General features: G+C 47.2%; 2 protein-coding genes across 4 annotated transcripts; both read left to right on the forward strand.

Annotated features, from left to right (window-relative positions):
* Nucleotides 1-1,148: 1,148 nt before the first annotated feature.
* On the forward strand, nt 1,149-2,960 carry LOC140914323 (uncharacterized). Its single transcript, XM_078853648.1, has 2 exons — nt 1,149-1,798; nt 2,388-2,960. The coding sequence occupies exons 1-2, from the start codon at nt 1,216-1,218 to the stop codon at nt 2,906-2,908; spliced, it is 1,104 nt and encodes a 367-aa protein (XP_078709774.1). The 5' UTR covers nt 1,149-1,215; the 3' UTR covers nt 2,909-2,960.
* Nucleotides 2,961-10,939: 7,979 nt separating this feature from the next.
* LOC140914317 (solute carrier family 22 member 6-A) lies at nt 10,940-27,083 on the forward strand. Of its 3 annotated transcripts, XM_073351831.1 has the most exons (11): nt 10,940-11,776; nt 12,985-13,088; nt 13,588-13,742; nt 14,326-14,494; nt 14,926-15,049; nt 18,262-18,377; nt 20,595-20,809; nt 22,875-22,983; nt 23,776-23,979; nt 24,631-24,706; nt 26,868-27,083. In XM_073351831.1, exons 1-10 carry the CDS (start codon nt 11,375-11,377, stop codon nt 24,686-24,688), a joined length of 1,656 nt encoding a protein of 551 aa, XP_073207932.1. In that variant the 5' UTR covers nt 10,940-11,374; the 3' UTR covers nt 24,689-24,706; nt 26,868-27,083. The 3 variants fall into 3 exon arrangements, with proteins under 3 accessions (XP_073207932.1, XP_078709775.1, XP_078709776.1); XM_078853649.1 differs by having other exon boundaries at nt 24,631-27,083; XM_078853650.1 differs by lacking the exon at nt 10,940-11,776 and adding an exon at nt 12,278-12,433 and having other exon boundaries at nt 24,631-27,083.
* The last annotated feature ends 262 nt before the right edge of the window (nt 27,084-27,345 follow it).

The raw sequence follows: 27,345 nt of genomic DNA on the forward strand, positions 1-27,345 counted from the left end.
AGGATGGAAAGTCAGTGGCAGAGCTAAGGATAGAGCCCCAGAGTCCTGACTCGCAGCGCCCCCCACACCTCACCTGACTGAGGTGTGGATTGCACCCTCAGCAAGTTTGCAGATGACACTAAACTGGGAGGAGAGGTAGATACGCTGGAGGGTAGGGATAGGATATAGAAGGACCTAGGCAAATTAGAGGATTGGGCCAAAAGAAATCTGATGAGGTTCAACAAGGACAAGTGTAGAGTCCTGCACTTAGGACGGAAGAACCCCATGCACCGTTACAGACTAGGGACCAAATGGCTAGGCAGCAGTTCTGCAGAAAAGGACCTAGGGGTTACAGTGGACGAGAAGCTGGATATGAGTCAACAGTGTGCCCTTGTTGCCAAGAAGGCCAATGGCATTTTGGGATGTATATGTAGGGGCATTGCCAGCAGATTGAGGGATGTGATCGTTCCCCTCTATTCGACATTGGTGAGGCCTCATCTGGAGTACTGTGTCCAGTTTTGGGCCCCACACTACAAGAAGGATGTGGAAAAATTGGAAAACATCCAGCGGAGGGCAACAAAAATGATTAGGGGACTGGAACACATGAGTTATGAAGAGAGGCTGAGGGAACTGGGATTGCTTAGTCTGTGGAAGAGAAGAATGAGTCGGGATTTGATAACTGCTTTCAACTACCTGAAAGGGGGTTCCAAAGAGGATGGATCTAGACTGTTCTCAGTGGTGGTAGATGACAGAACAAGGAGTAATGGTCTCAAGTTGCAGTGGGGGAGGTTTAGGCCGGATATTAGGAAAAACTTTTTCACTAGGAGGGTGGTGAAACACTGGAACGAGTTACCTAGGGAGGTGGTGGAATCTCCTTCCTTAGCCCTGGTCTACGCTAGGACTTTAGGTCGAATTTAGCAGCGTTAAATCGATGTAAACCTGCACCCGTCCACACAATGAAGCCCTTTATTTCGACTTAAAGGGCTCTTAAAATTGATTTCCTTACTCCACCCCTGACAAGTGGATTAGCGCTTAAATCGACCTTGCCGGCTCGAATTTGGGGTACTGTGGACACAATTCGATGGTATTGGCCTCCGGGAGCTATCCCAGAGTGCTCCATTGTGACCGCTCTGGACAGCACTCTCAACTCAGATGCACTGGCCAGGTAAACAGGAAAAGAACCGCGAACTTTTGAATCTCATTTCCTGTTTGGCCAGCGTGGAAAGCTGCAGGTGCATGCAGAGCTCATCAGCACAGGTGACCATGATGGAGTCCCAGAATCGCAAAAGAGCTCCAGCATGGACCGAACGGGAGGTACGGGATCTGATCGCTGTTTGGGGAGAGGAATCCGTGCTATCAGAACTCCGTTCCAGTTTTCGAAATGCCAAAACCTTTGTCAAAATCTCCCAGGGCATGAAGGACAGAGGCCATAACAGGGACCCGAAGCAGTGCCGCGTGAAACTGAAGGAGCTGAGGCAAGCCTACCAGAAAACCAGAGAGGCGAACAGCCGCTCTGGGTCAGAGCCCCAAACATGCCGCTTCTATGATGAGCTGCATGCCATTTTAGGGGGTTCAGCCACCACTACCCCAGCCGTGTTGTTTGACTCCTTCAATGGAGATGGAGGCAATACGGAAGCAGGTTTTGGGGACGAAGAAGATGATGATGAGGAGGAGGTTGTAGATAGCTCACAGCAAGCAAGCGGAGAAACCGGTTTTCCCGACAGCCAGGAACTGTTTCTCACCCTAGACCTGGAGCCAGTACCCCCCGAACCCACCCAAGGCTGCCTCCTGGACCCAGCAGGCGGAGAAGGGACCTCTGGTGAGTGTACCTTTTAAAATACTATACATGGTTTAAAAGCAAGCATGTGAAAGGTTTACTTTGCCCTGGCATTTGCGGTTCTCCTAGATGTAGTCCTAAAGCCTTTGCAAAAGGTTTCTGGGGAGGGCAGCCTTATTGCGTCCTTCATGGTAGGACACTTTACCACTCCAGGCCAGTAACACGTACTCGGGAATCATTGTAGAACAAAGCATTGCAGTGTATGTTTGCTGGCATTCAAACAACATCCGTTCTTTATCTCTCTGTGTTATCCTCAGGAGAGTGAGATATAATTCATGGTCACCTGGTTGAAATAGAGTGCTTTTCTTCAGGGGACACTCAGAGGAGCCCATTCCTGCTGGGCTGTTTGCCTGTGGCTAAACAGAAATGTTCCCCGCTGTTAGCCACAGGGAGGGGGGAAGGTTGAGGGGGTAGTCACAAGGTGGGAGGAGGCAAAATGCGACCTTGTAACGAAAGCACATGTGCTATGTATGTAATGTTAACAGCAAGGTTTACCCTGAAAGAGTGTAGCCACTGTTTTATAAAATGTGTCTTTTTAAATACCGCTGTCCCTTTTTTTTCTCTCCACCAGCTGCATGTGTTTCAATGATCACAGGATCTTCTCCTTCCCAGAGGCTGGTGAAGCTTAGAAAGAAAAAAAAACGCACTCGCGATGAAATGTTCTCCGAGCTCATGCTGTCCTCCCACACTGACAGAGCACAGACGAATGCGTGGAGGCAAATAATGTCAGAGTGCAGGAAAGCACAAAATGACCGGGAGGAGAGGTGGCGGGCTGAAGAGAGTAAGTGGCGGGCTGAAGACAGGGCTGAAGCTCAAATGTGGCGGCAGCGTGATGAGAGGAGGCAGGATTCAATGCTGAGGCTGCTGCAGGACCAAACCAGTATACTCCAGTGTACGGTTGAGCTGCAGCAAAGGCAGCTGGAGCACAGACTGCCACTGCAGCCTCTCTGTAACCAACCGCCCTCCTCCCCAAGTTCCATAGCCTCCACACCCAGACGCCCAAGAACGTGGTGGGGGGGCCTCCGGCCAACCAGCCACTCCACCACAGAGGATTGCCCCAAAAAAAGAAGGCTGTCATTCAATAAATTTTAAAGTTGTAAACTTTTAAAGTGCTGTGCTTAAAGTGCTGTGTGGCATTTTCCTTCCCTCCTCCACCACCCCTCCTGGGCTACCTTGGTAGTCATCCCCCTATTTGTGTGATGAATGAATAAAGAATGCATGAATGTGAAGCAACAATGACTTTATTGCCTCTGCAAGTGGTGATTGAAGGGAGGAGGGGCGGGTGGTTAGCTTACAGGGAAGTAGAGTGAACCAAGGGTCGGGGGGTTTCATCAAGGAGAAACAAACAGAACTTTCACACCGTAGCCTGGCCAGTCATGAAACTGGTTTTCAAAGCTTCTCTGATGCGTACCGCGCCCTCCTGTGCTCTTCTAACCGCCCTGGTGTCTGGCTGCGCGTAACCAGCAGCCAGGCGATTTGCCTCAACCTCCCACCCCGCCATAAACGTCTCCCCCTTACTCTCACAGATATTGTGGAGCACACAGCAAGCAGTAATAACAGTGGGAATATTGGTTTCGCTGAGGTCTAAGCGAGTCAGTAAACTGCGCCAGCGCGCCTTTAAACGTCCAAATGCACATTCTACCACCATTCTGCACTTGCTCAGCCTGTAGTTGAACAGCTCCTGACTACTGTCCAGGCTGCCTGTGTACGGCTTCATGAGCCATGGCATTAAGGGGTAGGCTGGGTCCCCAAGGATACATATAGGCATTTCAACATCCCCAACAGTTATTTTCTGGTCTGGGAATAAAGTCCCTTCCTGCAGCTTTTGAAACAGACCAGAGTTCCTGAAGATGCGAGCATCATGCACCTTTCCCGGCCATCCCACATTGATGTTGGTGAAACGTCCCTTGTGATGCACCAGAGCTTGCAGCACTATCGAAAAGTACCCCTTGCGGTTTATGTGCTCGCCGGCTTGGTGCTCCGGTGCCAAGATAGGGATATGGGTTCCGTCTATAGCCCCACCACAGTTAGGGAATCCCATTGCAGCAAAGCCATCCACTATGACCTGCACATTTCCCAGGGTCACTACCCTTGATATCAGCAGATCTTTGATTGCGTGGGCTACTTGCATCACAGCAGCCCCTACAGTAGATTTGCCCACTCCAAATTGATTCCCAACTGACCGGTAGCTGTCTGGTGTTGCAAGCTTCCACAGGGCTATCGCCACTCGCTTCTCAACTGTGAGGGCTGCTCTCATGTTGGTATTCATGCGCCTCAGGGCAGGGGAAAGCAAGTCACAAAGTTCCATGAAAGTGCCCTTACGCATGCGAAAGTTTCGCAGCCACTGGGAATCGTCCCAGACCTGCAACACTATGCGGTCCCACCAGTCTGTGCTTGTTTCCCGAGCCCAGAATCGGCGTTCCACAGCATGAACCTGCCCCATTAGCACCATGATGCATGCATTGGCAGGGCCCATGCTTTCAGAGAAATCTGTGTCCATGTCCTGATCACTCACGTGACCGCGCTGACGTCGCCTCCTCGCCCGGTATCGCTTTGCCAGGTTCTGGTGCTGCATATACTGCTGGATAATGCGTGTGGTGTTTAATGTGCTCCTAATTGCCAAAGTGAGCTGAGCGGCCTCCATGCTTGCCTTGGTATGACGTCCGCACAGAAAAAAGGCGCGGAACGATTGTCTGCCGTTGCTCTGACGGAGGGAGGGGCGACTGACGACACGGCTTACAGGGTTGGCTTCAGGGAGCTAAAATCAACAAAGTGGGTGTCTTTACATCAAGGAGTATTTCAGGCAGGACTTCACGGAGGGTTCCAATAAGAAATGGTGCACCTAAGTTATCGTTCTTATTGGAACAAGGAGGTTAGCCTGTCCTATGATTGATACATGGCTAGATTTACCTCGCTGCACCTTCTCTGTGAGTGACTGCAGTGTGACCTAGAAGAATGAGTCCCCTAGACAGGGGAGGGGAGGAGGCAAATGAGTACAAAACAAATCTGGTCTATTTCTTGTTTTGATCCACTCCATCTATCTTTTACATCTTTGGCTGGCAGCAGACGGTGCAGAAGGACTGCATGCCATCCACATCTCATGGCTGCTCGGCAGAAGATGGTACAGTACGACTGCTAGCAGTCCATATCGCCTGCCCGCTCACCATAAGACGGTTCAATAGGACTGTCTGCAGGACTAAAGAGAATGACCTGGTCAAGTCACTCCAAATTTAGTCCCTGCGCCCATGTCTGCCCAGGCGCTCCAAGCCGACGTGGCCAGGAGCACCTCGGACATGACGATGACGGCTACCAGTCGTACTGTACCGTCTGCTGCCACAAGGCAAGGGGTTGCTGCTACTGTGTAGCAATGCTGTACCATGTCTGCCAGCACCCAGGAGACATAGGGTGACGGTTACCTGAGCGGGCTCCATGCTTGCCGTGGTATGGCGTCTGCACAGGTAACTCAGGAAAAAAGGCGCGAAACGATTGTCTGCCCTTGCTTTCACGGAGGGAGGGAGGGAACGGGGGCCTGACGATATGTACCCAGAACCACCCGCGACAATGTTTTAGCCCCATCAGGCATTGGGATCTCAACCCAGAATTCCAATGGGCAGCGGAGACTGCGGGAACTGTGGGATAGCTACCCACAGTGCAACGCTCCGGAAGTCGACTCTAGCCTCGGTACTGTGGAAGCGCTTCACCGAGTTAATGCACTTAATGCACTTAGAGCATTTTCTGTGGGGACACACACACTCGAATATATAAAACCGATTTCTAAAAAACCGACTTCTATAAATTCAACCTTATTCCGTAGTGTAGACATACCCTTAGATATTTTTAAGGTCAGGCGTGACAAAGCCCTGGCTGGGATGATTTAGTTGGGGATGGGTCCTGCTTTGAGCAGGGGGTTGGACTAGATGACCTCCTGAGGTCCCTTCCAACCCTGGTATTCCGTGATGCTATGATTCTCACCACTAGATCACACTCCCTTCCCAGAGATGGGAACAGAACCCAAGACTCCCAGCTATCAGTACTCTACTACTCTAACCACAAGATAACACTCCTCCCGGTGTTTGGAACCAAACCCAAGCATCTCCGTTTCCAGTCCCCTGCTCTGATCACTAGACTATACTCCTTCCTCCCCAAATACGCAATAGAATCCAGAAATCCAGACTCTCAGTCCCTCCCATTTCCACTGCTAGATCACAAAGCCCTTGTAGAGATGGGAACAGAACCCAAGAGCCTTGACGCCAAGTCCCCGCTATGCGTCGCTAACCCACCAGATCCCATTTCACTCTATTCCCAGAGCTGGCAATAGAACCAAAGAGTCCTGACTCCCAGTCCCCCGGCTCTACCCATTAGACCCTCCTCCCCAGCCACATCTGGGAATAACACTCAGTAGCCCTGACTCCTAGGCCCCATGCTTTAGCCACTAGATCCCTACTCACCTCCTAGAGCCAGGAATAGAACTCAGGAGTCCAGACTCCCAGCCCTACCTGCTCTCCCCACTAGACCCCACAACCCTCCCAGAGGTAGGAATAGAAGCCAGGAGCCCTGACTCCTTGCCCACTCCCCCCTGCTCTTACCCACTAGACTCCACTCCCCTCCTAGAGCCAGGAATAGAAGCCAGGAATCCCAACTTGCAGTCCCCCTTGCCCCACACAGCCCAGTGGAGCACAGAAAATAACCCCATGTCATTCCACATGAATGGATGACTGCTCTCCCAGAAATGCCCTCTGGGCCCAACAGGGAGTTGTGGGGTGTGTGACTGCTTGTATGAGCCATTGAGTTAACAACACCTTGTGACTAAGGCTGTGAAAGGCCTACAGATCCAGTCATCAGCATCTGACCTTCGTCCAACACAACAAGCAAATGATCAACCACTGCAAGCTTTGGACCATATCTTGCCCTTGAAAACAGCCCAAAACTGGCTCTACATAGCACCCAAGCTGCTTCCATGCCCCCTTGCCCAAAAAAGACTAAGGACAAGCAGCAAGACGGGGAGACCCAAGTAATGGCTCCTCAGACAACAACTCATTTTCATAGTTTCATACCTTTTAAGGCCAGAAGGGACCATAGATCTTCTTGTATCACCTCCTGTCTATTACAGGTCAGAGAATGTCATCCAAATACCCCTGCACTGAGCCCAACAACATGGGTTTGGCTAAAGCTCTTACAGGAAGGCATCCAGCCTTGGTTTGAAGAAGTCAGGAGATGGAAAATCTACCCCTTCCCTTGAGAGTTTGTTCCAATAGTGAATCACCCTCACTGTGAAATAAAGGTGTCTTATTTCTAACTGGAGTTGGTCTGGCTTCAGCTTCCAGCCTTTGGTTCTTGTTCTGCCTTTCTCTGTTAGGTTTAAACTCTACCTGAAACTGGGGTGAAAGCATCCTCAGCATCCCTTTAGTACCTGGTATTTTCCTCACATGAAGGTGCTTTACACTGTAATAGACTCACCTCTTGATCTAAACAGTCTGAGCTTTCAAGTCTCTCACTGTCAGGCATTTTCTTGAGCCCTTGAATAATTTCTCTGGCTCTTTTCTGCACCCTCTCCAATTTTTCAGCATCCTTTTTAAAAAGCACACCCCAGAACTGGACGCAGCATTCCAGTATTGGTCTCACCAATGCTATATCCAGAGGTAACATCATCCCCTTGCTCTTTCTCACTGCTCCCCTGTTTATACAGCCAAGGAACCCAGGAGCCATTTTTGTACCCGCATTGAACTGAGAGCTCATGTTGAGTTGTTTGTCCACCCCTAGCTCCTTTTCAGAGTTGCCACTGCTTTCCCGGACACAGGCCCCACTTCCATGGGGTGGTCTTCCTTCCTTGCTGCTAGATGTGTCACCTTGCATTCCACTGCAGTAAAGTGCAGTTTGTTTGAATGATTACAGGAGCCAGGAGTCCTGCTCTTCCCTTCTCTATTGTTGCTCTTTTGGCCCAAGCATTAGTCCAATATTCAGGGCCTTGCAGGGTTGTTTCCTAGCATGAGGAATGGATGATACGAGTCAGGTCAATTCTTTGGTGAAACCTTGTTTATTTACAAGGTACCGTTTCCCTGAACACTAACAGCAGCAAGCAGTTACCTTGCTCCTGAATCCCCACATCTGCTCCCTCCCTCCCCAAGCTCTGTGCCCAAAAAGCCCTCCCCTGTCTCTCTGCTTCTCCCCTGGGTCACACACAGAACTGCTTCACCTGGCTTCCTGCCTCCAACATACACAGCCTAGCCCCCTCCTTTGCAACCAGGGAGAGTCCTATCCATCTGCCTGGGTTAACACTGGCCTAGTCACATGGCTTAGTGTCTTGGGTGGAAGTCCCATTGCCTGCATATTAAGGGGCTTGATTGTTCCTTGTTTTGAGCCTGAAAGACTGTTAAAATTATCCTCCACTGAGCATCTGAGATAACCCATTGTTGGGATGAATGGGGGCTGTTCAAACCTCTCCAAACTATGGTGCCAGGCTCTCTGCCGACTCATCTCTGCAATGGTTACATATGACTCATATATTTGAGACTTTCTTCAAAACCATGACAGCTGGAGATTAGTGACGATGGAAACATTTCTGACCGAACAGTTTTCCATTGAAAAATGTGGGTTTTGTTGACATTTAATGTTGTGTGGGAACATGTTGATTTTGATGAAAATTTCAAATGGAAAAAGTCAAAATGTTTTGATTCATTTCATTTAAATTTTTAACATTATATTAAAATATTTTATATTAGATTTCTATATTATATTTAATATCAGGCCTATATCAAGTATATTATATTTAATATCTTTATAGAATATACATATCAAAACAACATGAATCAAAATGGTAAAATCAACGTTTCTCTTCAACACTATCAAACAACAATGTTCAAGAAAGATGATTTCAAACTGAAACAGCTGTAGAGAAAGTCTACTAGGCTGATCAGAGGACTGGAGAGTCGATCTTATGAGTAGAGACTAAAGGAGCCATGCTTGTTTAGTCTAGGAAAATGAAAGCTAAGAGGGAATCCAATTGCTCTCTCTCTCTCTCTATACACATTGGGGGTTGGGCGTAAGCACCAAGGAAGGAGAAGCGCTATTGAAGCTAAAGGCCAATGTTGGCACAAGAACAAATAGGGATAAACTGGCCAGGAATAAGCTGAGGCTAGAAACGAGAAGAAGGTTTCTAAACATCACAGGAGGGAGATTCTGGAACAGGAGTGGGGGGCAAACAATCCAACTAGTTTTAATATGGAGCTCGATAAATTTGTGATCGGCACTATATAACCGGGTTGCCTGCAATAGCTAGGGCTGAACTCAGTGACCTAAGAGATCCCTTCCAGTCCTGTATCCAACATTTCTATCGAAACTAACCATTCCAATGGTTCCAAACTGAAATGTTTCTGAATTGTTATTCTGCAGGAAATTTCAAAATTTGGGCTTTTTGTTCCAATTCGGAATGGATTTCTTTGTAAATGTCAGTATTTTCCACGGAATGAAAATTCTGGTTCCCAACCAGCACTACTGGAAATTTACTAATTTTTAAAATCCAAGCTGAGGTTATGGAGAACATGATAGTACCTCCAGAGACGTGTCAGGAGAGAGATGGGTGTGTACTACCTGATTCCAAGCCCTGGCACAATTAGAGTGTAGAACTCACTGGCACAGGAAGTCATTAAGGCCAAGGATTTAGCAACCTGCAAAGAGGGACTGGATATTTATATGGATATTAAGAGTATCTAAAGTTTCCATAATTAATGCTAAGGGAAAGGATATTAAACCTCCTGCTTCAGCTATTTAAACCTCCACCTTTAACTATTCAAAATCACGATGAGATTTTGATGGGGCCAGAAGATTATCCCACATCTGACTACTCTGTCATTCTCACACCTTCCTCTGAATCATCTGGTGCTGGCCACTGTCAGAGACAGGATACTGAATTAAACTTATCCCCAGGTCTGATCCAGTCTGCAATTCCTGGGTTCTCACAATGACAGTTCATTTAGGGAGCCATTTGTCTTGTCTTCCGAGAGAAAGGAACAGCCTATTGTCAATGAATTATGGACCCCAAACACACATGTGGTGTTAACGGAACATGAGATCTCATCTTGGAGGAACACCTAGAACTGCTATACAGGCCAAAAATAGTCTGGAGTTCAGCCTCAGAAGTCAACGCATCTGTTCCATCCACGATGGACTTCAGACTAGAAATAAGGCGCTTTGATTTACATATAAGGCACATATTTTTTAACAGTGAGAGTAGTTACCATTGGAACAATTTACCAAGGGCTGTGATGGATTCTCCATCACTGGCAATTTTAAAATCAAGATGTTTTTCTAAAAGATAAACTTTTGTTCAAGCAGGAATTGATCCAGTCCTGTGGCCTGTTATGCAGGAGGTCAGACTAGGTGATCACAGTGGGCCCTTCCGGCCTTAAAACCTGTGATTGTGAATAACATGAAAGTGTTACAGTGGAAAACAAAGCTAAGGATGATCCGAGGGTGAGTCGGATGCATCTAGGGTGACCAGAGAGCAAATGTGAAAAATTGAGACAGGGGTCGGGGGTAATAGGAGCCTATATAAGAAAAAGACCCAAAAATCGGGACTGTCCCGATAAAATTGGGACATCTGGTCACCCTAGATGCATCAGACCTCCAGCTGGCGTAAACTGGTGTAGCTCCGCCAAAGTCAATTTACACCTGTTGGGGATCTGGCCCATAAACTTGAGGTAGGGTGGAGCTTTCAAATGCCTCTTGTGGCACTGAATTCCACAGACTAATTACCTCTTGCGTGGAAGAGGCATTTCCTCTCCTAAGGACTAAAAGGTAAGAGGAGCCAGGTGCTTCCTTAAAGAGCTTTTGAAAATCTCCCTCTAGCAAATAGTCTAGCTTTACATCAGCAGTAAATGATACAGAATCCAGCCCAGATTTCAGTCCATGCTACACGCTTTCTATAACGCTAATATACTAACCAAAGTCACCATTCTGCTCTGCAGACTTGTTCCTTTGCCAGCACTGCCCTTTGCGCCATATCATGTAAAGCATTTTCCTATCGGACTTAATCCACCAAATAAGCAAAGTAAAACTTTAACTGGCTGAGCATATCAAGCCTTTATATAACAATGAGTCCGTTTGCAAGAGGGTAAAACCTGGGGATCTTCAGGGACTCAATCCAGGCAGAAAATCCATCTAGCATTCCTGGAACTGGTGTCTTTTCACTGATTTGGGACTGAACGGTTTGCCACTGCAAACTGGGACCAATTAACCTGGGATTTCTGCAGCAACAGGAAAAACAACAGACACTTAATGCAGGTGGCAACCTGCAAAGTTATTAAGCCAACTCGTCACCTTCTGCAATTTTAACCTGTGGTATTAAGGGACTATTTGCTGGGAAGCACATGCCTTACAAGAAGTTCAGCATAAGCATCCCAAGTGGCCATATTTCCATTTTATGCTGTGAATCAGCACCACTCAGCAGTTATTTTTTGGCCAAACCACGGAGATATTTTGCTAACACAGGGGAAGCGTGTATTCTTCTCACCCATCACTGGTAATTTTTTTTTTTGATCGACCCAGCGCCACCTGAGAGCCATGAGTTTTCCAGAACTTCTGGACCGCATTGGCGGCATGGGACGCTTCCAAGTCATGCATGTGGCATTCCTGGCCATCCCGCTCTTAATGCTGGCCAGCCATAACCTCCTGCAGAACTTCACTGCTGGGATCCCAGAGCACCACTGTCAAGTGCATGTCATGACCAACTACACCCATCGTGTCAATCTCACAGCCAGCCTACATGCTGAAGATCTGCTCCGGGTCTCCATTCCCATGGACAAGAGCCAGAAGCTGGAGAAGTGCAGGCGGTTTGTCACCCCCCAGTGGCAGCTCCTAAACCCAAATGCCACAAGCACCAACACCATAGAGCTGGATACTGAGCCGTGTGTAGATGGGTGGACCTATGACAAAAGCCTGTTCACCTACACCATTATAACTGAGGTGAGAGAGACCTGACTCTGCTATAGCCTAGGCAGTGCTGTCATAGGGAGGCAGTGTGGATCAGTGCCTAGGGCACTGGGCTGAGAGAGGAGGAGACCCAGATTTTATTCCCAGCTCTGCTACTGATCTACTGTGAGCAAATCGCATCCTCTCTGTTTCCTCTCCCATCCTTTGTCTATTTAGAATGTAAGCCTCTCTAAATATGTGGGTATAGCACACTGGGGCCATGATCTTGGTCAGGGTCTGTGCAGCGCTTGGCACAATGGAGTCCTTATCTCATTTGGGGTCTGGGCAGCACTCGGCACAATTGGGCCCCATTTCTCCTTTGGGATCTATAAGTGCTATGCTAATACAACACAGTAGGACTGTTACGTTGCACTACGCTCTCTATATACACACACAGTGAGAGACAGTCCCTCCACCAAATCTCTTACTGTTGTGATCTGGCAGACTGTTTTTCCCCCTTGACACAGGTATAACTGACCGCACAAGGTAGTAGCATTGCCACCTCTGAGGTACAATAAAATGGGAGGTCCAAGATGATCCTGAGCCCATAAAACCGGCAGGGTGCACTGAATACCCTGACAGATTTCCCAGGGCAGCTATCTCAAAAAAGGGATGACCCGGGAACACCCGGATGGGTGGCACCGCTACAAGGTACAGGGCAAGGGGAACCACACCCACTGTTCGTACTGTAACAGGTTTGCTGACTGACCAGTATGGATTTCCCCATCCCCCCATACACACACTTGACTCTATGGGTTCTCTGTACACCAATTTTACTGGTGGGTGTCCACTTCAGAGCCTGATTTCTAGGGCTCAGATTTTCAGGGTCGGGGTGTGAATAGCCCCTTGATAACCCATCCCTGGCTGCATTGAGCTCTGCTTCCTAAGGGCATCAGGAGGAAGAGTGGAAGTCGGAGCAGCTCCGAGGCCACTCTACACATACCCCAGGGGTTAAGTAGGGTCCAGAAATGGGGAGCACAAGTGTGGGTTAAAGCCACCTCTTCCCATCTCTGTGTCTGCCTGGAGTGAAATATCGAGACCCGGGGATCAAAGTTTCCTCTCTACAGACCAGACTACAGCATGTCCAACCTTCCCTCCCTGCCACCCATAGGCACGTCCAAAAAATTCCAGCTCAGGCAATGTGTGCCCTGAAAACGTCCTGGTCTCACTGGTCTCTGTTTTCTCCCCCCCGCCCCCTGCAGTGGGATTTGGTGTGTGAGTCCAGGACACTCCAGCAAATGGCTCAGTCGCTCTACATGGCTGGCGTGCTGGTTGGGTCAGCTGTGTTTGGAGGCCTTGCGGACAGGTGAGATGGTGAGGCTGTGACTCCTAACTCCACACACTTTCATGTTGCTAATATGAGCTGGAGCCACATCAACCCCAGCTCCAAAAACGTGTCACAATGATTATGTACCTACTGCCTGCAGGTCAGGACTGTGTAGTGGGCCTGGGGAGGGATTGCTGGGACTGCTGCAGGTCACAACTGATACGAATTGGCAGAGAGAATAGGGTTAAGATTGGGGGGCATCACAGAGCTGGGGGAGGGGAGGCCAGGGCTGGAACAGCAGGAGGGTTTGAGGGGCATCGGCAGAAGTGCACTGGGCTAATGTCACACATTCAAATTAATTCCTAACCCTAAATTTTGGTTCAACCACTCTCAATTGCAAACAGTGCTTAGAGGTAGCTGAGATCACCAAAGCAGGACTATGGCATATGGTGCAATCATGCCCGCCTCCAAATTCCCTGCCCCGGACCAGCTTCCTGATCTCCCCTCCCCCGCATTAACTCCGTTCTCCATGCTGCAGGTTTGGCCGGAGAGCCCTCCTGATCTGGTGCTACCTGCAGATGGGGGTCACAGGCATCTGTGCTGCTTTCTCCCCCAACTTCACCATCTACTGCATCTTCCGCTTCCTCACCGGCATGGCCATTTCTGGGATCTCAGTCAACTCTGTCTCGCTGTGTAAGTAGGCACTGCAGGTCTGAATGATCCCAGCAGACTAAGGAGCAGAGGCAAGTTACTCTCCCGGCAATCTTATAACGGTGCCTCTGATAGCACCGGACACCTGGTGTCTGCTCCTGGGAGAACCAGGACAGAACAAAATTCACCCAGGGTAGTGGGCCCAGCACAAGCGTATGCACCATGTCAGCCTGCCCAGAGCTGGGAGTCCTGACACTCAGCCCTCTTCACCTGCTCTAACCCACACAACACACGCCGCTAACAGAACCAGTGATGGAACCCAGGAGTCCTGACTCCCGGCCCTGCTCCTGTTCTAACCCACTAGACCCTATGCCTCCACCCAGAGCTGGGAATGGAACCCAGGAGTCCTGACGCTTAATCCCAGATAACGTACGCGTGTGTGTGTGTGTGAGAGAGAGAGAGAGGACTCTGGAGTCAGAACCAGTCACCTCCAGAGCTAAAACTTACAAACTGCTACAGATTGAGCTAACGCGCTAGACTCATATCCTCTGCAACGCGGGCACAGAGTGGGGAGGGGACCTGCACTGCATACTGACCCAGTGGGTCTCATGTTTTCTCTACTCAGGCATAGAGTGGATCCCTACCAATGTTCGGGCCATTGTGGGTACCATCAATGGATACTCCTACACTACTGGGCAATTCATTCTGGCTGGGGTGGCCTATGCTATCCCAGATTGGCGCTGGCTACAGCTCACCATCTCCTTGCCTTTCTTTGTCTTCTTTCTTTACTCCTGGTACGTATGTTGATCAATAGCTTGAATTATTTCCGCCAGCTCTTTCCCCCATTTCTAGGTGTGTAATGCACCTCCTGGGTAGAAGACCATTTAAGTCCTTCTTTAGCCTTGCTAACTCCCAGACACTTCCCTGCTCTAACCCTAGACACCACTTCCCTCCCAAAGAACCCAGGAGTCCTGAATCCCGTCATTCTAACCAGACAGTCCCCCACTCTCCTCCCAGACCAGGGAATAGAAACCAGGACTCCTGACACCCACTTCCTCTTCTCACTGCTAGACACAACTTCCCTTCAAGAGCCAAAGGTGTTCAGTCTAGTGGCTAGAGCAGGGGTAGGGGCTGGGAGTCAGGACTCCTGGATTCTATTCCCAGCTCTAAGAGAGAAGTGTAACTGAGAATCAAAGCTATTGTCTTGGCTTCGTCTTGTTGGCAGGTTGTTTGTAGAGTCTGCCCGCTGGCTGGTGATATCAGGAAAACCAGAACGGGCAGTGAAAGGGCTGAGAAAGGTTGCCAGGATCAATGGGAAAATGGAAGAAGGAGAAAAACTCAGCACTGAGGTAAAGAATCCATAGAGGCCTTTATGGTCCCATAGACAAATCAAGTGGTCCAAACTGGGGTTAAAATGCAGGTGGGAAGTCCATGCCCTTTCCACAAAATAAGCTCTGCCTATAAGTCCTTAAAATGATTGTTCACATCTCTCCAAGCTATTGTTTCAGGCTCTCTACAAACTCAGGCAGGCATTTGCACCCAGGTCATGCTTTCAAGATCTTCTTTGCAAACACAACAGCTGAAACTTACTTGAAAAGAAAAGAACTAATGCAAAGTTTGTGGAGAACAGGAAAGCAGCGTGGGAGGGGTGTTCCTACGATGTACCACCACAGACTGGACTGATCCAGACCCTGGGTCCAGCGCATGGTGACAGGCTTCTACAAAGTTGTAGCATGAAGTTTGGGGCTAATGTATTCTGTTCTGGTCACCCTCTCATAAAGCGATGTGGCAGTAATCTGTGATATGGCAGTAATTTGAGATGGAATCAGAGCCTGGTCAGACTCATAGCAATCATGGCTGGTGGACAATGTTCCAACAGAACAGTAATCCATCAGACAATGCTGATTTGATTAAATGGAAACATTTCATGGGAACTTATTGATGGCGTCAAAATTTTCATAAAAAATTATCAAAATGTTTTTTGAAGGTCAAAAGTACTACATTTTGTCTAGATCAGTGGTTCCCAAACTTGTTCCGTTGCTTGTGCAGGGAAAGCCCCTGGCGGGCCGGGCCAGTTTGTTTACCTGCCGCGTCCGCAGGTTCGGCCGATTGCGGCTCCCAGTGGTTGCGGTTCACTGCTCCAGGCCAATGGGAGCCGCTGGAAGCGGCGGCCAGCACGTCCCTCGGCCCACGCCACTTCCAGCAGCTCCCATTGGCCTGGAGCAGCGAACCGCGGACACTAGGAGCTGCAATCAGCCGGACCTGCAGACATGGCAGGTAAACAAACCGGCCCGGCCCACCAGGGGCTTTCCCTGCACAAACGGCAGAACGAGTTTGGGAACCACTGGTCTATAATATAAATAAATATAAATAAAATATAATATAGGCAGGCCTGCTAGCACCATTTATTATTAAGGTTGCCTGACACTTCCCATTATAAGACCGTGTTTTCAGTTGCCTATAACTTTCCCAAACAATAACTGTTCAAGCTAAAATTTTCCATGCTGGGTGTCTGCCTCAGGCTGAATATTTTTGGAAAATATTATATATTATTATATTATACATATAAAAGTCAAAATGGTGAAGACAAAATACCTTACCAAAATGTTTTGTTCTGATGAGCTTGTTTTTATATTTCTCAAATTAATTTTTTTTTTAATTCTGTGCCAGTGGCAATTTTGACTTTTTGTTCTAATTTGAGATGAAAGGAAATTTCAAAATGTTGGAACTTCACACAGAATGGACTTTCCGAGTTTCAACCAGCTCTAACTGGGATTATTTAGTGTGGAGAGGAGGAAAATAAGAAGGAACACGATAGACAGTCAGACAGCTGGATGCAGAGCAATGACTGGGATGGAGACTGGGAACATTTGTTCCCAGAATGGAAGACTAAGGCGATGCAATGCCATCAACGCTTGTAATTTTATTGTGAGTCTTGTGATATCTGATGCCCTGGACTCCTGGAGAGAGGTCATTCTGTGACAATCTCTGTTTTCATTTTAAAAAAAAGTAACTTTCTAGTACTCATAGTTGTTGAGAAAAGCTTGAAAACGTGACCGAAGTGTCTTTTAAAGTTCCAAAAACAGAAAGCAAATAAAAATAACCCAACATTTATTATATATTTAAAATCTTGTGGTTTTTAAGACAATCTCAGGATTTTTGAGGAGAGGGTAAACCATGATTTTTGAAGATTTGGGGTTGATGAGACTAATTGCTGAAATGTAAAGACTGCACATTTAAAACTGATAAGAGTAAATACTTTCCCACAAATAACTTCCTTTGGAATTCACTGCTACAAGATATAAACATAGCAGGATTCAGGAAAGGATCAGACATTTATATGGATAAGGAGAAAATCCAAAGGAAGGATTTAATAAAAAATAAGCAAGTGTTTTGGAAGGGATGTAAACTATTCATTTAAACTCCCTATATGGCCCTATCACCTCATGAGCACCTCACACTCTTGAATGTATTTACCCTCACAGCTCGCACATGAAGCAAGGGAGCACTATTATCCCCATTGTAGACATGGGGAACTGAGTCACGGAGAGGCTAAGTGACAAGCCCAGGGTAATACAGGAAATCTGTGGTACAGCAGGAAATTAAACCCGTCATCTAAATTCTAGGTGAGTGCCCAAACCACTAGACCATCCTTCCTATCAATCTGAATGCTGTAGGGCATGCGCTGATCTCGAATTAGTGAGGGTTAGGAGGCCCTTGTCCATGGGGACAGGTTACAACATAACTAAAAGGTTTCTTGTCAGAGGCTGGAAGAACCCACTGGTCTGACCCAGTCAGGGGATACCTGTGTCTCTAAGCCAGGGGTCGGCAACTGTTGGCCCGCGGCCCATCAGGGTAATCTGCTGGTGGGCCGCGAGACATTTGTTTATGTTGACCGTCCACAGGCATGGCCCTCCGCAGCTACCAGTGGCTGCGGTTCACCGTTCCTGGCCAATGAGAGATGCAGGAAGTTGCAGCCAGCACGTCCCTGCGGCCACTGGGAGCTGTGGGGGGCTGTGCCTGCGGACAGTCAATGTAAACAAAATGTCTCGTGGCCCGCCAGCATATTACCCTGATGGGCTGCGGGCCAATAGTTGCTGACCCCTGCCCTAAGCTATCAGTGGACAGCTGAATTGTCAGCTGGGAAGTGTGCCTGAAATTATTAGGCCAGATTCCCAACTGTTGTAAATCTGCCATCACTCCACTGGAGTCAAAGGGGCCAGATCCCCAGCTGATGTAAATTGACCATTGCTCCAAGGGAGTCACTGGGGTCAGATCTCCAGATGGTGTAAACTGACTGTTGCTCCATTAGAGTCAATGGGGCCAGATAGCCAGCTGGTGTAAATGGGCATAGCTCCATCAAGGCAATGATTCTATGCCAATTACACCAGCTGAGGATCTGGCCCTGTAGGTAGAGGAATCCAAACCTTCAGTCTGGGTCAGCCTTATTTGAGCAGTGCTGTGAACTTCATACACAACTGTATTAACTAGCACTTGTCCCTGCTATTCATTGCTTCGTTCTCACGGGTACCATTTGCAGCAAACTCTCTTCTCCATCTAGGTCTTGAAATCCAACATGCAGAAGGAACTGTCCATAGCCAAATCTAGCCATACCATTACGGACCTGGTACGCACAACCACCATGCGCAAAATCTCCTGCGGAGTCTCCTGCATATGGCAAGTGGGCTCTTTCATTTTGCTGAGGCGAAGATACTGAAGCATAAGGAGCCTGCTCTTCTACTGGTGTAAATGAGCACAGCACCCAGCCAACATTGGGAGCCCCCCAAAGTTGGGCGCTACACAGACCCCGACTAACTTCAGGGTCCACAGTGTGCCAGGCGCTGCACAGACTTAGTGAGAGACACTTCCTGCCCTGAAGAGCTGACAGTTTAAATAGACAAAGGGGTGAGAGGAGAATGAAAGTGAGGAAGAGACTTATCGCAGTTAACACAGCTGGTCAGTGGCAGATCTGGGAATGGTACCAAGATGTCCTGACCTCCAGTCTGCTGCTCTAAACCACACTCCTTCTGCATCTTTAGACAAACCACTTCTGAACCCCACCTGGACAATGAAGATAACAAGGTCTATAGATGAAATGCAGTTGTCTAAGTGCTATGTACTACAGCGCAAATACAAGGAGTCAAGGTTTACCTATATGTATAGGGACCTACCAAATTCATGGCCATGAAAAACGCATCATGGACCGTGAAATCTGGTGTGTGTGTCCCCCGCCCCATGAAATCTGGTCTTTTGTGTGCTTTTACCCTATACTATATAGATTTGTTTTTCAAATTGGGGGTCCTGACCCAAAAGGGAGTTTCAGGGGGGTTGCAAGGTTATTTTAGGGGGTATTATGGTATTGCCACTCTTACTTCTACACTGCCTTCAGAGCTGGGTGGCTGGAGAGGGGCGGCTTTTGGCTGGGCGCCCAGCTCTGAAGACAGCGCCCCACCAGCAGCAGTCCAGAAGTAAGGGTGGTGATACCATGCCATGCCACCCTTACTTCTGCGCTGCTGCCTTCAGAGCTGGGTGGCTGGAGAGTGGCAGCTGCTGACTGAGGGCCCAGCTCTGCAGGCAGCAACGCAGAAGTACGGGTGGCAATACCATGCCACGCCATCCTTACTTCTGTGCTGCTGCTGGCGACAGCTCTGTCTTCAGAGCTGGGATCCCAGCCAGCAGCCACCACTCTCCAGCTGCCCAGCTCTGAAGGCAGCGCTGCCGTCAGCAGCAGCACAGAAGTAAAAGTAGCAGTACCACAAAGCCCCCTACAATAACCTTGCGACCTCCCCACAACTCCTTTCTGGGTCAGGAGCCCTACACTTACAACACCATGAAATTTCAGATTTAAATAGCTGAAATCATGAAATTTATGATTTTTAAAATCCTATGATCGTGAAATTGACCAAAATGGACCTTGAATTTGGTGGGGACCTAGATATGTATTAACATTAGGCCTGGTCAGCATTTTTCTGTCAAAACTGTTTTTCAGCAGAAAATTGGAGTTTTGATTAAACAAATGTTTTTTGCAAAAAGTGTCGGCTCCCTGCAAAAAAATTCCATTTTTCATAGGAAAAAACTAAACACTCAAACTGCAAAATATTTCAATATTTAAATTCTGACATGTTACTGCAGTGCCTCATGGGGATTGTAGTTTGGGTGCTTCACGCCTCTGTTGTACTCTATGGCAGTTGTCTCCAAAGTGGGGTGCGTGCACCCCAGGGGGTCCACAAGACCATCCCTGGGGGTGCGTGGCAGGAGGAGAGCCGCCGAAGAAGCACTGCCAGCATGGCGGCAACAGCGCTCTTGGACCTTTGATTCTTCGGCGGCACGCCAGCGGCAGCTCGGCTCTCCCCGCTCCGTCTTCGGCAACATGCCGGTGGCAGCTCGGCTCTCCCCGCTCCGTCTTCGGCAGCACGCCGGCGGCAGCTCTTCTTTTTCTTTTTCTTTTTTTTGCTTCCCCACAGCTGGCCCTGGGGGTGCATGATTCAAAAAGTTTGGAGACCTCTGCTCTATGGGACCGGCTCCCTGGCTGGACTACATCTCCCAAGATACATCTCAGCCAGGGACTTCCATGATGCACTGCCTCCCCTTTTCAAGAGGGAGGATGATGGTGCATCATAGGCGATGTAGTCCAACCTGAGAGTCTAGCCCATAGAAGAGAATGGGAGCAACAGGCACCCAAACTACAGTCCCCATGAGGCATAATAGCAGCATTTCTGAACAGAAATATTTATGTTTTGGCCAAAATATTTTGGTATTCAAATCTTCACCACAAATTTTCAGTGGAAAATATAGATAACATTGTTCTTTTAATCTTCATCAAAAAAATTGTGACTACCCCTCCCAATTTTCTGACCAGCTCTAATCCACGGTCGTATCATCCATCCATCTCAGGTTCTCCACCAGCTTTTCCTATTACGGCTTGGCCATGGACCTGCAGAACTTCAATGTCAATATCTACTTGACCCAGCTGATCTTTGGAGCAGTTGATTTTCCAGCCAAGTTCATCTCAGTCCTCACCATCATTTTCATTGGACGCCGTTTCTCCCAGGCCTTTTCCTTGGTCCTTGCCGGACTGTGCATCCTAGCTAATATTTTTGTGTCACAAGGTGAGAGAGGATTTGCTCATTATGGGATGGCATAAAGGATTTTCAAGGGTTCAGTAGCTCAAGGGACCCTTGTATAAATCTCCCACAGCTAGAGATGGGGGACAGACAAGGTGGACCAGTGCTGTGCGGTAGTATGAAAATTCTGTCTTAGGTGCCCAGTTGGTGTGTCTTGATCACATGCTTGGGGGTCCAATTAAAATCCAGATTTTGGGTCAGGAAAGAATTTCCCCCCAGATCACAATAGCAGGGAGCTTAGGGGTTTTTCCTCTTTCTTTGCAGCGGGCGGGGGGGCGGAGGGGAGGGGCGGTCACCTACCTACTGGGATCATCTGGGCCTTTTTCAGCCTAACCAATTGCCTGCAAAGACATTGGTAGCCCCTCAGTCTCTCATGTCCTTGGCCTGGGGCACACAACAGTTCCATTCTCTCAAAACTAAAATGCTTTGGTTTAACATAGGATGGTAATGGGATGAAATTTAATGGCCTGTGACATGCAGGAGGTCAGACCAAATGATCAAATGGTCCCTTCTGGCTTTAAACTTTATGAAACTATGAAAATGTCCGAGCAGGAGAGCATTTGCTTAACCATGGAACAGTGGGCTAGATCCTTAGCTGATATAAATCGGCATAGTTCAACTGCAGTATATCCCACACTAACACAATGTGGTTCTCTATCCCATTCTAGTTGTCTGAACCATACATAGGAGTTTATGTATCTAGTCATCTTCCCAGCTTATAGCAGCTGAGGATCTGACCCATAGACTGAAGGCCAGAAGGGGAAGGCAGTGTGGTCTGGTGAACAAACCACTAGACTGCGACTCTGAAGACTTAGGTTCTATTCATTGCTCTACCACTGGCCTGCAGGGTGACCTTGAGCAAGTCACTTTGCCTCTATGTGCCTCAGTTTCCCCATAATTAAAATGGGGGTAATGACACTGACCTCCTTTATAAAGAGCTTTGAGATTTACCAATGCAAAGCATTAAATAAGAGTTAAGCATCATCATTTAATCTGACCTCCTGTATAACACGGGCCAGAGAATCTCACTCGTAATTCTTGCATCAAGCCCATATCTGATGGTTGAGCTAGTATTTTTTAGAAATATGTTCATTGAATTTAAAGATTTAAATGTGAGCCTTATTTCTAGTTGAAATCTGTCTAGCATCAATTTTCAGCCACTCGATTTCATTCTGCCTTTGTCTGGTAGATTGAAGAGCCCTCTGCATTAGAAATCACCTTGCTGTGTAGATATTTATAGACTATGATCAAGCCATCCCAGAACCATCCAATGGATAAGCTAAATAGATGGAGCTCCTGAAATCTCTCACTGTAAGACAGGTTTTCCAGACCTCAAATCTCTTCTCTGCACCCTCTCCAATTTTTCAACTTCCTTTTTAAAGTGTGGACTAGAACTGGACACAGTGAAGCAGATTTTCAGCTGGCATCAAGCAGCCTAGCTCCGTGGTCTTTAGCAGCTGAGGATCGGGGCTGGTGGTGTTATTATAATTATTTTTATTGCATTAATACCTAAAGACCTCAAATGAGATCAGGGCCCTATTGTGCTAGGGGCTATACAGACACACTAGGGCATGGACCATCACTTGCAAAGAGCTTACAATCTAAATAGCCAGGTGAGACAAAGTTTGGGAGGGCAAACAGAAACAGAGAGGTGAAGTGACTTGCCTAAGATCACACAGCAGAGCTGAGAACAGAACCCAGGTATCCTGCCTCCACGCCCATTGGATCACCCAACCTTGTTTAGGGTGGCCCCACCAACCCCATACACAGAGGTCATCTCACTTCTTTACTGCTGATCACGAGAATCACTGGTCTATAGTCAGAATTCCTGTAATAACTGAGAGACAAGGTGGGTGAGGTAATATCTTTCACTGGACCAACTTCTGTTGGCAAGAGAGACAAGCAGAAACTGGTCCAATAAAAGCTATTACCTCACCTACCTTGTCTCTCTAATATCCTGGGACTGACACGGCTACACCAACACTGCATGTAATAATTCCTAAGTCACTCCTGACTTAGGCTGAAATGCCCTATTTTTCCCTCTCCCCAGAACTGCAGACCCTGCGCATGGTCTTCGCTGTGATCGGAAAAGGATCCCTGGCTGCATCATTTAACTGTGCCTACATATTTTCTGGAGAGCTGTTCCCAACGGTGATCAGGTATCTAGAAGCCAGCACCAGACCCCACTGCTGCCTAGGAAGCCCTATCAGCAAACTGTGACCTTGGCTGCGCTCTATGGAACTTGTTTGATGACTTGCAAAGTGTTGGGAATTCAGACATCACAGAGCTGACTTGTGCTCTCAGAGTGAAATGTACCCCTGCACAGGGCCCGTACAAGCCCTCCATGCCACTTGAGGCCTCAGAGATAGAGTTCTAGCTATCGGTCCCATAAATACTCTTTTCTCTCTCTCGTTGTCTGTACTCTTATCTAGCTCTATCAGTAGAGTTACACCAGTTTAAGTGAGAGAAGTGAATCACAATTTTCATTGTAGCCTCCATTTCAGTCATCCCTGCGTCCTATGCTCAGACCACATCTTCTTTTTATGGGGGAATCCCCTCTGAAATACACATTTAAAGGGCCAGATCCCCAGCTGGTGTAAATTGGTATCGCTCCATTGGCGTCAATGAAGCCAAATCCCCAGCAGGTGTAGATGAGCATTGCTCCAGTGGAATCGACGAGGCCAGATGCCCAGCTGGTGTAAATTGACCCTAGCTCCACTGGAGTCAATGATTCAAATCCAGAGCTGGTGTAACTCAGCGTTGTTCCATTGGAATCAATGGGATCAGTTGCCCAGCTGGTGTAAATTGGCCATAGTTTCTTTGGAGTCAATGGTTCAAATCCAAAGCTCGTGTGTCACTCCATTGACTTCAGAACTATGGCCCATTTACACCAGCTGGGGCTCTGGCCCAATATCCCAAGCTCAGACGGGTACTCTTTATGGCTGTTGCAGGCAGACTGGGCTGGGACTAGGCAGCACCATGGCTCGTGTTGGCAGCATCATGGCTCCACTTGTTCTGCTGACTGGTGAATTCTTCCCATCCCTGCCCCTGATTATCTATGGATCTGCCCCTATCCTCTCCGGCATCGCAACCGGCCTACTGCCAGAGACACACAACGTGCCATTGCCCGAGACCATAGACGAAGTGGAAAGACAGTAAGTGGCATTTGTGTAATTAACCAGAATAAAAAAGACATTGCTCGGAAACCTGGAAGTTGTTTTCGATCTGTGTGTTCCAAACAGGAACAGATATCTCACTGTTCTCAACATTTTTTCACCATTTGTATAGAAATATTTCATTTTTCTACCTCCAATTTAGTCATTTTGTCTCCCCGTTTCTCTCTTGCCACTGAAAGTGGGAGGAAAGGGGGGGAAATTGGTTTCAGCTTCATCAAAAATCCCAGGAAAATTTTTAAAAATCGTTATTTGGTTTTGTTAAAAAAATAATTAAAATGAATTTCTTTCAGCTTTGGGGTTTATCAAAAATAAAGAGAAATTTTCAGAAAGAAATTAAAATATTTTGATTTTGGTTCCTAAAAGAAAAGTGGAAAATTTCAAGAAAAATGAACATTTTTCATATTCAGGATTTGTCAAAAATAAAACCCTTAAAATTTTTTGGGGGAGGAAATAAACTTTTTCATTTTGGGTTTTGTAAAAATAAATAAAAACATCAAACACCCTGGAACTTTTTAAAAAAAAACAACAACAAAAATTTGCATTAGCTTTGAGCATCTGTTTTAAATTAATCACTTCTCTTGGTGATTCTGCAAACACTGATATTTATTTTCTTCTTTTTTTTTTATTAAGATCAAAACATACAATCAAGGATGAACTACAAATGAATGTCCTCCTACATTCCACATAGCCAGATCCAGCCAAACAAGTGAGCTAAGGAGAGAAAAATGAAGAATGTTTTTTAGCTTTATTATTCTATTCCTGCTGGAAGTATTTATACAGTGTGACTGGCTAGAAAGCAAAAGGGGAACAATGTCCCAACTGCTCTGCACAGCATCTCCCTCTAGTTCAACACCCCACATAGCTCACTGCAAGAATCCAACACACGCTGCCAATATGGGTCATGGTCTATCATTGCCTGTGTAACCACACTGTCCATTGAATTGAGTGTATATGGGAAGGGGCTAGTGATGTGGTCTAATGTTCATAGATAGAGTAGTCTGAGTGCAGTACGTACATTAAGAGGTTTTGTTACACAGCACTGCTTTGAAAAGGCTCCATTAAAGGCCAGGCCCCAGCTGGAGTCAGTGGAGCTCTGCTGATTTACACCAGTTGAAGATCAAGCCCATTATTTCATAAAATAGGGTAGGGATGAAGACTTATAACCTGAAGCACAAACAGGTAAAGGAACCTGCTGAACCTCACACAGTAAAGCTTGTGGCATAGTTAGGAAGAGAACCCAGGAGTCCTAGTGCTACCCCGTACCCCAGCTCCAACCACTAGACCCTATTCCCCTCCCAGAGCCAGCAAAATCCAAGTCCTCCCTCCTTTTGCCATTGGACCCCATTCTCCTTCCAGAGGACAACTCAGGAGTCCTGGCCATCAGCTCTAACTCACTAGACAATGCTCTGCACCTAGGAACAGCAAACTTTTTGCCTCATGATAGGAGGAGAAAACAGAATAGAAGCACATGAGGAAAAAACAGGCACATCTCAAACTTCCCAGGACAGATATTCCCGCATAGTGATTTACTGGTGAGATTCTCATTAAATGGTTGTATCTCACTATATCCTGTTCAGCGTTCATTTCTCCAACTTTGCACAATTGTAACTACCTTCTTCTATTTCATAAGGCACCCTTGCTTTGCTATCACTATTTGTATTTCAGTTGTGTCAAGGGGCCCCCCACTGCGATCAGGGCCCCATTGTGACAGGTGCTGCACAAACAGCTAGCGAGAGACAGTCTGTGCCCCAAAGACCTTGCAATCTAAATAGAAAAAGGAATTATTATTATCTCCATTTTACAGATAGGGAAACTTAGGCACAGAGAAATCAAGTTACTGCCTCTTTCTATGTGTTTGCGTAGCACAAAGAAGTTCCAGTCTCAGTTGTTCAACAGGTGCTACCATAATACAAATAATAATTGGCAAATACACCACACCTTGCACCAGCAGAGAGCTGGGTGAGGTGTGTTCCAGCTCTAACATCTGTGGTCCAGATCTTTAGCTGGTGCCAATCAACATAGCTCTGTTGAAGCCAATGGAGATGCACTGATTTACTCCAGCTGAGGATCTGGCCCATGTAGGATTCCGTGAACATAACTTTGCTTTTCTACAGGACTTTGTGCTGCTTGTTAATAATGAAACTGTTATCCTTTTGTGACCTGAGCAGTTAAGCAATTTTTGGGGTCCTGCAAGTTGTTTCCATTAGGAGGAGCAACTGATGGAGTCAGGTATTTCTTTTATGCAATCCTGCTTATGTATGAAGTATGCAGTAAGTCCTGTTTCCCAGAACACAGTAGGAATCAAACAACAGGAGGCAGTTTCTTGCTCACAGTTCTGTGACTCTCTGTACCTCGGGGGAACGCCCAAGACCCCCATGTTCATCTTTATAAAATGATTGTGTGGTATCCAATGCAACGTTTGTCATGTTGGGTATCTTTGGAAGGCTCATGATGCACTGAGCATGGTCGTTATAGTAATGATTACAGTAACATTACAGTAATGCTATAGGTTACAATTTCATGTATATAGTTATGAGGCTGAAAATGTATCCTCATGGCTTAAAGCAAGCCCAGGCAAAAACTCTCCAAGAACAGAGAGGCAGTTCACACCTCACCAGGTCAGATATGGGACAAACCCAGCCCAGCCTCACAGGAACAAAGGACACTGGCCTAGGCAGCAACAAAAGAATCTGTTAGACTCTTGAGGGAGTCACCCTGTCCTTCCTTTGGTCAGTTTGGAACTGTGATGAGGTAATGCTCATCTGATTCTGAAGGGGGGGGGCAAAGCCAAGAAGGAAGAAAGGACATGATAAAAGGGAGAGACATTTGCCACACTCTCTCTCTCTCTCTTCCATCTACATCTACAGACACCACCACCACCAAGCGACCGAAGCGCTGATCAAAAGGGAGACCCTGGCTGAAGAGCAACCAGCCAGCCTGTGGTGAGAAGCATCTAAGTTTGTAGGGACACTGAAAGTGTTAAGATCAACTTAGAATGCGTTTTGCTTTTATTTCATTTGACCAAATCTGACTTGTTATGCTTTGACTTATAATCACTTAAAATCTATCTTTATAGTTAATAAATTTGTTTGTTTATTCTACCTGAATCAGTGTGTTTTGTTTGAAGTGTCAGAGGCTCCTAGGGTTGTGTCTGGGACTGGAAATATTAGCTAGTGTCATTCAGTTGCAAGTAGCTAAGAGCAGCTTACATGCCAGAGGCTGTGCATGAACATCGTGGGAATAGGGGTTCTCACAGCAGAGCAGGGTAAGGCTAGCTCCCAGAGTCAAGGATTGGAGTGACCTAGCAGATCACTGGTCCGGATAACACCAGAGGGAAATGTCACA

Source organism: Lepidochelys kempii, chromosome 7, assembly GCF_965140285.1.
Source record: "Lepidochelys kempii isolate rLepKem1 chromosome 7, rLepKem1.hap1, whole genome shotgun sequence".
In the NCBI taxonomy this organism is placed as follows: domain Eukaryota; kingdom Metazoa; phylum Chordata; order Testudines; family Cheloniidae; genus Lepidochelys; species Lepidochelys kempii.

Excerpts from the sequence above, each read along its gene's own strand:
- LOC140914323 (XM_078853648.1), top strand. The coding sequence starts at position 1,216 with ATGCAGAGCTCATCAGCACAGGTGACCATGATGGAGTCCCAGAATCGC. Across the intron at positions 1,799-2,387 it reads AGGCGGAGAAGGGACCTCTG|CTGCATGTGTTTCAATGATC; the intron begins GTGAGTGTACCT and ends TCTCTCCACCAG.
- LOC140914317 (XM_078853649.1), top strand. The coding sequence starts at position 11,375 with ATGAGTTTTCCAGAACTTCTGGACCGCATTGGCGGCATGGGACGCTTC. Across the intron at positions 13,089-13,587 it reads TTTGGAGGCCTTGCGGACAG|GTTTGGCCGGAGAGCCCTCC; the intron begins GTGAGATGGTGA and ends TCCATGCTGCAG. Across the intron at positions 14,495-14,925 it reads GTCTTCTTTCTTTACTCCTG|GTTGTTTGTAGAGTCTGCCC; the intron begins GTACGTATGTTG and ends TCTTGTTGGCAG.